The following is a 9,824-nucleotide window of genomic DNA, read 5'->3' on the forward strand; positions in this document are numbered from 1 at the left end:
ACTTAGAAACGGATCCTGGTGTTATTTGTCTCCCAGAAACTGTTCATAACTTCCCTTCAACCCTTCATCCCTCCAGCAAACATCAGCTGATACTAGAAATTAATATTAAATAAATTCTAACAACAGCTCATCAAGTTTAAAGGTGCTTCTGTTGTTTAACGTGACCTCAGCTGGTTTGCTCTTTCTGACGCAGAGAGAAAAGCCAATCAGCTGATCGGGACAAATTGCGTTGCTTTTCACCTCAACTTCAAAGTTCGACCTCCTCGGCTGTAATTGGTCCAGCCCAGAGTCGATCATGACCAACAGGCCAATACACCACTATTTATACCGTTGAAAAAATATAAGAAATAAAACCCCATCGGCCCATAAAAACGAAAAATCACGAGCGGCCCACCGGGCAAGTGCCCGGTATGCCCGATGGCCAGTCCAGCTATGATGAAGACCCAAATCGGTCGCATGACTCAAAAATCGGCTCAAAATGGGGCAAAGATCGTACAGTGTAAGCCCAGCATTAGACCAGCAATGTTTGTTCCCCTCAGAGAAAGAAATAAAGGCTGCAAAAGTACAGGGAGGAATGGGAAAAGGAAAACACCTGGCTGGAAAAGTGCACGATAACACCTATAAAGCGCACTGCACTGTGTGCCGGCGCACTTTTTCTATTGTTTTCTATTAATTTATATAATTTTAAGTTAAGCAGGACAGAGTTCTTTTAAAGAAAGATTTACTTATATTTTCAAATGTTAAGCATGACAGGCTTCTGTTTAAGAAAGAGACCGGTTTTATTGTGTTAATGTTTTTGAGCTACAAATAAATGGTTAAATGATCATTTGTTTCCCATGAGAATATGCATCTGCTTAAATCAAATTCAAATCAAATGGTTAAAAAAAACAATTTCACACACAAAAAAAGAGCTACAAAATTCACCACACTGGGAAGGGTGAAGACAACTGGGTCGCCCAGCCCTAGTCCCTTATTTATTTTTCAGGGAGTTGGCAACCCTACCGCACCTGACAACTCGTTCAATTAAGGTAAATACAACCATGTCACTGTTATGAAAAAGACACACATCTTATCATCTTATAGTTCTAAAACATCTAAAATCACTCTGTCATTAATTTGTTTGCTAGATTAGCCGCTAGCATATGCAATGTGTTGGGGGCTTGTTGCTAGCTAGTTAGCGATGCGACACACCTGTTATTCTAATAGTCTGTATTATTGAATGATTCAGCACTTCTTAGGGTTTTGTTATCCATTTTTAAACAGTGGAACATGGACAATTTCCATGTTTTCTACAGTCACTGATTTAAACTGAGTGTTTTGCTTTTCATTCCTTTTCCCTCATGGATGTCCGTGTGACAGTCGTCCGCACACATGATTGCGAGGGGCGGGTTTATCCCAGGAAGCAAACAGGTGAGTTCATTTCACTCCACGCCCAGAACCCGAGACATCCCGACTGTTCATATTTTTTTCTCTACTACCACACATGTAGAAGAGCTTGATTTTGAGTGAAGCCTTTTAAAAGTGAACACTTAAAGAGTAAACAGCAGGTATCCTCTGATGTCATTCCTGTAGCCTGGAGAGTGAGCTCTTTTTCCTCCTTGCCTGAATGCATCATTTTGACAGATTTTTAATTTTCAGGTTGTAAAACTGCTGCCGACGACTGTTTATTACAGGCCAGTTCATCTTGTGCGGTGTTAGTTAAACGTTTAGATCATTATGAGTAAGAATTAAACCTGCAGTGACCGCTGGCGAACAATAGAGGGCAGCCAGTGAGCTCTGTTTGAGCCATTATAAGTTAACTTTGTTGCCTAAATGTTGAATGGCAGGTAAGATAATCTGGCATCCATCCTCTCACTGCTGGCTACTGATTCACACTGAAGATTCAGTAAGGTTCATTGTCATTACACAAGATATTTACAAAAATACACAGATGGAAAGCAGATATTATTTCTACAGCCTCTACAGTGGAATAATAAATAAAAAACAACAACAATTAAACAATACAAAACATCATTTTTGTATTTTTGATCATTTAGGGTGTGGTGAATGTGGGCTCGAGGCACTTTCCCGTGCGCACTTTGCGCTTTCTCCTACAAAAACAAGAGAGAGAAACATTGAGTGCAGCTTCAGGGTTGAAACCACGCTGAGACGGCTGATGTAGTTCAGGTGGGTGTGTCCCTGAACGCAGCAGACTGCCCCTTGACTCAGACTGCTTGGCACGACACCAGATTTACACAAATCGAGTTTCCAGCAGCTTCAGGAGGGTCAGTTGTGAGTTATTCAACAGAAATGTCTCACATTCTTCTTCTTCTTCTTCTTCTGACTTTTGAGACTGCGGCATTAGAAGGTGAGTAGATTAAAAAACTGCTGGCAGTCTGCCAAATGCTGTGACTCACAATCTTTTTGAGCACGTTTTTTTTTAACAGCTGTTCAAAGGTAAACATTACCCATATGGAAAAGAAATAGTAAAAACTTATATGATTTACTCATGAAAGTGGCCACTTTCTCATTACTTTCATATATTGTTTTAGTAAGTATCCAAAACATACAAGTTTCATTTATATAATTTTTCAAGGGATCTTATTTCTTTTTTCACTCTTGTATGCTTTTCATACAAGTTTCACACAAGACAGATACAAACTTTATAAGATTTATATATATCTTTTCCATATGGGTAATAGCAGCTTGTTTGCAGCGGAACGGAAACGGGACGAAAAGCTTGGGGGAGATTGTTCCAGAGGACCTCTGGTCTTTAGCCGTAACCTAGGTTGCACCAAGAGCAATTGGCCCGATGATCCCAGTGCTCTCGTAGGAGTATACAGGCGGAGAAAATCCCCGGAGCTGGAGACAGAGATTGTTATTTGCCAGGTCTTTAATCTTGTCTGGAGTTCCCCCACCGCTATCTTACTGGAACTGAAAGAAAAGAAAAGACAGGAAAAATCACATTAACAAAACTGCTGATCTACACAGAGCAGCAGAGTTGAGTATGTGCATTTAATCTCATTTAAAAACTTGCCACATGATCCTGATCTTGCCGTGTTTGTTTTTTGGGGGGTTTTTTGTCTCCCTCTGAGGGATTAAAACTTTCTTGTGACATACTTCTTGTACTTGCACACAGCCAGTGTGCATAAACACGATACAGTAGTTTTAAGTTGTCAGATTGTCAACATATTTACCTAAATATTTTAGTATGTCTGGTGATTACTGATACATCAGCTGCACAAGAAATATGCAGTTATCAGTCTTTTTGCCTCCCGGTGGTGTCCAAACTTTGTTTTCCCCAGTATGTTGCGTGCACTAGGGAATGTAATAGGTATGATGTCACTCTGTCAGTGCGCCCCAGGGTGGCTGTGGCTACAACGTAGCTTGCCATCACCAGTGTGTGAATGTGTGTGTGAATGGGTGAATGACTGGATATGTAAAGCGCTTTGGGGTCCTTAGGGACCAGAAAGGCACTATATAAATACAGGCCATTTACTATGAATTTTTTATAACATATAAAAAGTTCACTGGTGTAATTGGAGACATTTCTGCGGAAAATGGCCTCATGTGTTACAACTCTATCACATGTTATTGCATTTGGCGACATGGCTTATAGTTTGTTAATACAAGCGTGACATCAGCGTATGTGCAAGTAATCTGTCAGGTCCACTATATTGTACTTTTGTTTTCTGCAGTGGTAGAAATGAAACAATTAAGTTGGAAGGAAGCAAGGAAAAGGAAACTTAATTTAGGCTTTACCAATCCTCTTTTTCCTGTAAAGGAAACTGAGTGTGCCACACGACATAAAAGAGACTTCACAACCAGTTCGCTAATCCGTGACCTTTCTCTTGCTTTGTACACACTCCTCATGTTTGTTATTTGATCCTGCACTCTTACTATTTAAATTTTTTGTATTTGCCCATTTGGCATGGCACACATACAGTTTCAATGTACATGTACAATGAGAATAAAGGTCTATTTTATTTTATTCTTATTTACAAATCTGTAAGGCTACACGAACGTTATTCAAGGGCATTATCATGACTGTGTCATTGTAGGTTCTTGGCTACACGTGTGGTAACAGTCAACATAGCTGAGCAATTCTTGGGAACAGCACGAGGAAATTAATGTGCTATTTTCAAAGCAAATATTCTTTTAAAATAGCCACAAAGTCTGATCCATAACACTTGGTACCGTATGATGAAAGTCTGGTTTTCTTAAAGAAGAGCTTGTTACTCAAGGCGTTTCTGTTCAGCAGGGGATTTCAAGAAAGCTGTTGATCCCTTGAGGTGATCTTAAATAGCCCAGACAGACACAAAACAACATCGAGTGTTGTAATTTAAGTTGGTTGTTTTTGCAGCCTCTATTCTGTAAATGAATACACATGGGTAGGTTAATAACCACTGAGGAAGACGAGTTTGCTTTTATTCTTTTATCTTCTTGTGCATTGCCTGGAATGATGAGTTATTCACACGAGCAGGTGACGCGTGCGCATTTATGGAGGACGCTTTCCCCAACAAGCAACAGAAAAGTAGGCCCATAACAGGACAAAATGCTGACTTGTATTCTGGTTCTCCTAACATGTGTATGTTATTTGAAACAACAGTGCATTCACCTACTTTTTGGGCTTTGTTTCACTTAAATACAGACAGAAACTGAGACAGGAGCCTACATCTGACTTACATCTATCAAGGACATCTGTCACTGTGTGTGAAAGTGCATCATCAAGAGGAAATTTAGAAAAAAAGCAGATTTCTCTCTGGTCCCTGGCCTTGTATTGGAAGCTGCAGGAATCCATTACTTTGATTAATCCACTGATGTTTTTGTAAGACTTCCTTGATCCAAATAGTTCCTGTCAGATGTCTCTAGATATGCTCATCTACTGAAAAAAAAGAACTCTACAGGAGGAGTTACACTTTTGTTTTTCTACACAATATGTCATAAAGAAATGGAGCGCAACAACTTATCAATGTTTGTTCTTTTTTTCCTTTTGTCTTTGTATATAGGTCACCCAGAGATAAAAGTGAGGTTTGGACAAGATGTCACTCTTGACTGTCGGAGTCCCAGGGGTGTAAATATCACCCTGTTAGAGTGGAGCCGACCTGAGATTAAGACAGACGGATACGTCTTCTTCTACCGAAACGGGCGCTCATATGAAAACTACCAGCATGAGCGTTTTAAAGGCCGAGTGGAGCTGACAGACCCGTCTATGAAAAACGGAGATGTTTCTGTGACTCTGAAGAACGTCAACATCAACGATACAGGAACATATGAGTGTCGGATTAGAACCAGTGATCTCAGCAGCGGTCAGAGAGTCCAGAATGATTCCAGGACGTCCATCAACCTCACAGTAGACTCTGGTGAGTTGAGAGGTTCACTTTACTACTTATTCTACTTCTGACATGTAGGAACATGCACAGCCAAAGTGCAGCCCTCACTGCATGGTTAAGCACAAAAGAGCTTCTTGTGTCTCTGAACTTTGACACTGGCTTTTTGCACCCCCATAGATGTTCTCTGAAGGAAGCATTGTCTGTCCATGCGTGGTAAAGACAGAAGACCATGCTTGTTATTTTCCACCATTTGATTTAAAAAAAGAAAAAGAAAAAAAATAAGGAAAAAATCCCAAAACTTTGTCACTGCAGAGGATTTGCATTTTTTTTTTTTTGGTCTACTTTCCATGGACTTGACGTGGTTTATGAAAGATCACTGCAGTCTGCAGTTAAGCTTATCTTTCTGCTTGTGTTACCTGACATATACTGATGCTTCCTGCAGTGGCGTGTGGGTGGTCTGACGTGATTTGACATAGTTGTTTATTGGCCCTGTTTTATTTTCATTCAGACATCTGCTGTTGCTCATTTTCCTGTGTGTGATTATACCAGCCGAGTGCATTTTACTTGTTTGAAGTCCCCGGACTAACCTGGACTGTCTCAGATTTCAAAGTTTTGAATGTGGTGGTGCAGTGAAAGGCAAAAAGGCAAAGAGCTGATAGCCAGAGGCTCTGAGGCCGACACATATGTTGGACATGGGAACTGTTTGAACTGAGTTTTATGTTGTAGAGTACCTATGGCAGAATAAATTATAATGCAGAAAAATATGTATAATATGACTGAATCATAGTTGTTGCAGCATTAATATGTGCATCCTTTTAATGTGTGGAAATTTTATTCAGTTATGCTGCTCGATGGTTTTATCTATATCAGTAGACTTACAACTAAAAGTGTAAAATAATTAATTAAAGTTTCAGATTGCATGGGGTGCGGTGTCACCCTGCACTCTGCTCTTTGGGTGCGCCCCTGCTTTTCTTCTTTCTGTGAGGAAAATGTATTTAGAAGTATATATTTATATTTAAGTTTATATTTCGTTCTGTTGCTTTTGAGCTTTAATTTGGAAAGGTGCTTAACTTAATACACATGCAGCTGTTTGAGAGTGATAATAAAAGCGTCCGTTTCTGAAACATGAGCACAGTAATGTGCTCAGTGTTTATGATCCAAGCGCCTGCAGATACTTTTATTACTTACTTTTCTGACAGTTACGTCACTGTTAGATGTTATGACCTCTGCTAACTGCCAGGTGTATTTCACAGTGTAAAAGAAGAAATGCTGTCAGCTCAGTCCTCTCACCTGCTTTGTTTTTGTTTTTCTCTGCAGGAGGTCCGACTGCAGAACACAAGGACACGCATGTTTTAATTATGATTACTGTTGCAGTTGTAAGTTGTCTTATTGTTGGTGTTTGTGTTGCTGTATTTTTTCACAGAAAACGGCAATCATCAACACACGGCAACTCTTATGAACATCCACCTGACATGTTAAACAGTTGATCTGAAATGTTTGAGACGACGTGTGAAGCATTTGTATTTAGCGAGCAGACAGCATAAACAAAGCTTCTGTTGACGGGACTCATCTCACAGCAACAAGGGTTCGATGCACCGCTCCTCTGATCTCGAGTCATATTCGGGTGTCATGTTCACCTAACAACCATTAAAAGTAACATTACATCAGTACTGTGGCTGCAACAAGCTTTATAATTACATTAAATCTGTTTATTTTTCTTCTCCTTTATTCTTTTAAGCTGTAACTTTATACTGTGCAGTTTTCTGCAGAGCTTGATTTTACTGTGAGAACAGACAGCAGGTGGGTGTAGTGGAGCTTTTAGCAGGTAGAGAGGTGGAGGAGACGAGTAGATCAGTTTATGTAAGCTCTGATTAGACGGGGCATTAAAATGGGGCCACAGTAGCATGGTTAGCAAGTTCTCTCAGTTAGTTAAGCACTTTATTAACTTTAAAAGTGCAACATAAAAACTTAAACACTTTATTTTATTTATTTCTGTTTGTGGCAACTGCAGCCAATCAGCCACCCTCCTGCTTTCTGTCCATCGCCCCCATTAGATAAAAATAATGAATCAATGTAATTTAATATGTGTTTCTAATTTTAAATAATATTTATTTAAAAAACATACAAACCATTATCATAATGGTTTTATTGTGTTATTATATGAGTTGTGGAAAGTTCTGAGTTGGATCTGTAAATATCAGAAACCTTATCAGTGATTTAAATTCAGCTGATCTCACGTTCAGATCATCACCTCGGGCACTGCTGTTTGTAGACTTCTGTCATGTCGTCTTGTTCTTGTTCCTCTGTGCAAAATACACAGTTGATCTTTCAGTGTTTTTAATTTTCAGGAGTTGACATGAGCATTAATCGGGTGAATAGGGAGGATTTTCAATCTAGAGACTTTTTAACACAATCTGCGTCCGAAGACGCTTCCACTACAGTTCAGCTCGTTTCCTGTTCTGATGCCTCAGGATCTCACTCTTTCTCCTGATCTGCACCATCGCCTGTTGTGCTGCCTTCAGGCATTGAAACTCATCAGAAAACTGCTCAGTCGTGAAGTTCGGGTTGGTTTTAAATCTAATTTGTTTGTCATTTGTACGTTTGAGGTGTGTGGTGAGGCTGCAGAGGTCATTGGGACTTCCTCTGAGCTCTAAAAGCAGCAGCTGCCCTGAAAACATTAGAGGTTTCTGATTTTTATCGATCCGTTCTCAGAACTTTTCAGAATTGATGTCTTTGACTAGTGTACTCAATGTTAATGTTTCACTTGTTTTTTGTTTTGTTACCCATGACTGATCACACCACTGTCAGTATAAATGTTGTGGATCCAATCTGACTGTGACAGAGTTCATTGTAAATATCCACTGTCAAAAAAAAGAGAATAAAAGGGATATTTGAAGATCAAAAGGGGGAGAGTGCAATGAACAAAATGAAAGTGGGAGAAGACGGACGGATGTTCAAAACTAAAACCTGAATAAATGAAAGTGAGCAGGACAAGAGGTCATATCAGGAATTTTAAGGCGGTATGAAAGCCCGTGGAGGGAAATGGAGCCTCACTCTGGTTTTTTTTTTTAATGTTTTGTTATGTTATGTGGCTCAAATTAGGAGATGATACATATTTTCTATGTATTCGTATGTATGCATGTGAACATGTTCATTTCTCTGTACCATTTTTATATTTCACCTTTGTTTGTTGTGACATAATTTCATGATATTTATTGTTGTTGATCTGTGCTGATCACAGAAATAAAATGAGAGCCTCACGCATCACATGTAACAGAGTGAAGGGTTTGTTTGTTTGGTCTTATTTCCTCTGAGGCCTTTTTTCTCTGATTAAAGTAAAAATTGGGAAATTATGTCATTAACTTGAGCCTGTTTACATCTGTGTATTTCCTCCTCCTTCATTTAAGTCTGAGTAACTCTGTAATTCTCTGTGTTTTGTCCTAAATACTTTCCTGTAAAAAATGACTTTCTTAGTTAATGTAGAAGTCCAGCATTCAAATATGTTTAGATTTCTATTTGGCAAACGAAGAAAGAGTTCGAATCAGCACAGTCAAGAACAAAAGTATTTCCTGTAGCAGTGACTGGCACTGTTTTTGGGCTGTTGCAGGGATGGCTGCAGCTCATTTCAGATGCATTTGGGTTATTTCCTCTCATGATTAAAAGTACACTCTGTTTTCAGAAACACAACACAGTGTAAATATTAACCCTCCAGATTAAACTCTTTTTTTAACTTCCAGAGCAAGCAAAGCTTTTTAAAACCTTATTTTGGGCAAAGTCAGCAATTTTTTAAAACACTTGATGTCAGGTTTATACATGTGGTTTTTATGTCTTGGGGATAATTTCCTGTAGATAATAACTACCAAAACAGCGTTTCATGAAAGCTGCAGACGTGGTGCCACAGATGAGTCCATCCTGTGGAGATGACGGCTTAGTTTCACTTTGTCCTGTTCAAAAGATCGTGACTTCCACCACCTTCAACACTCCCTCACATCCAGACTTTAAAGGATCCATTAAGATCTGTTTTTATCTTCCTTTTTCCAACATGAACTCGTTTCATGTATTTATTTATTGTCTCTGTCATCATAAAGTCATTCTGGAAGTGGTGAATCGTCAGCGTCTGCTATTCGCGCTGTGCCCTTTGCTTCCATAATAATAAAAAAAACAGCTGACTGTCAGTCACCTTGTTTTAATCAGTCAGAAGCCACGAGTGCAGCTCATGAACTCTGTCATGAACGCAGGCAAAGATAAGCTAGAACTCAGAGCTCAGGGGACGTGTATTGCAGTGACTTGTAGACAAACATTTATGATAAGGTGGGGACGGGTGGAGTGTGACTTTTCACTTCAGGATACTGAAACGAGGCAGAAGGAGACTCCTCTGTGCACAGCCTGTAAATAATCGACTCAGCACAGCACAAACACTACTGGTCAGAAATTTAATCAATTACATGACATCATCATTCCAGAGTTAAAGCGGAAATAATTTAGAGGGTGAAGCTGCACATTTTCTCCTCC

At 39.4% G+C, this 9,824-nt stretch overlaps 1 protein-coding gene across 4 annotated transcripts; it reads left to right on the forward strand.

Annotated features, from left to right (window-relative positions):
- The first annotated feature begins 2,108 nt into the window (after positions 1 to 2,108).
- On the forward strand, positions 2,109 to 8,749 carry LOC120437216 (myelin-oligodendrocyte glycoprotein-like). Of its 4 annotated transcripts, XR_005610930.1 has the most exons (4): positions 2,199 to 2,347; positions 4,989 to 5,342; positions 6,630 to 7,876; positions 8,121 to 8,749. XR_005610930.1 is itself a non-coding variant. In XM_039607844.1 (3 exons), the coding sequence occupies exons 1-3, from the start codon at positions 2,290 to 2,292 to the stop codon at positions 6,789 to 6,791; spliced, it is 468 nt and encodes a 155-aa protein (XP_039463778.1). In that variant the 5' UTR covers positions 2,199 to 2,289; the 3' UTR covers positions 6,792 to 8,747. The 4 variants fall into 4 exon arrangements, 2 of the variants coding, with proteins under 2 accessions (XP_039463778.1, XP_039463777.1); XR_005610946.1 differs by lacking the exon at positions 2,199 to 2,347 and adding an exon at positions 2,109 to 2,166 and having other exon boundaries at positions 6,630 to 8,747; XM_039607844.1 differs by having other exon boundaries at positions 6,736 to 8,747.
- The last annotated feature ends 1,075 nt before the right edge of the window (positions 8,750 to 9,824 follow it).

This window comes from Oreochromis aureus, linkage group 3 (genome assembly GCF_013358895.1).
Source record: "Oreochromis aureus strain Israel breed Guangdong linkage group 3, ZZ_aureus, whole genome shotgun sequence".
Classification (NCBI taxonomy): Eukaryota; Metazoa; Chordata; class Actinopteri; order Cichliformes; family Cichlidae; genus Oreochromis; species Oreochromis aureus.

What these genes read in the sequence shown, in the direction of transcription:
- LOC120437216 (XM_039607843.1), top strand. Translation starts at nt 2,290, where the DNA reads ATGTCTCACATTCTTCTTCTTCTTCTTCTTCTGACTTTTGAGACTGCG. An exon ending in TGAGACTGCGGCATTAGAAG is followed by an intron (nt 2,348 to 4,988) that starts GTGAGTAGATTA and finishes CTTTGTATATAG; the next exon opens with GTCACCCAGAGATAAAAGTG. An exon ending in CAACCTCACAGTAGACTCTG is followed by an intron (nt 5,343 to 6,629) that starts GTGAGTTGAGAG and finishes TTTTCTCTGCAG; the next exon opens with GAGGTCCGACTGCAGAACAC.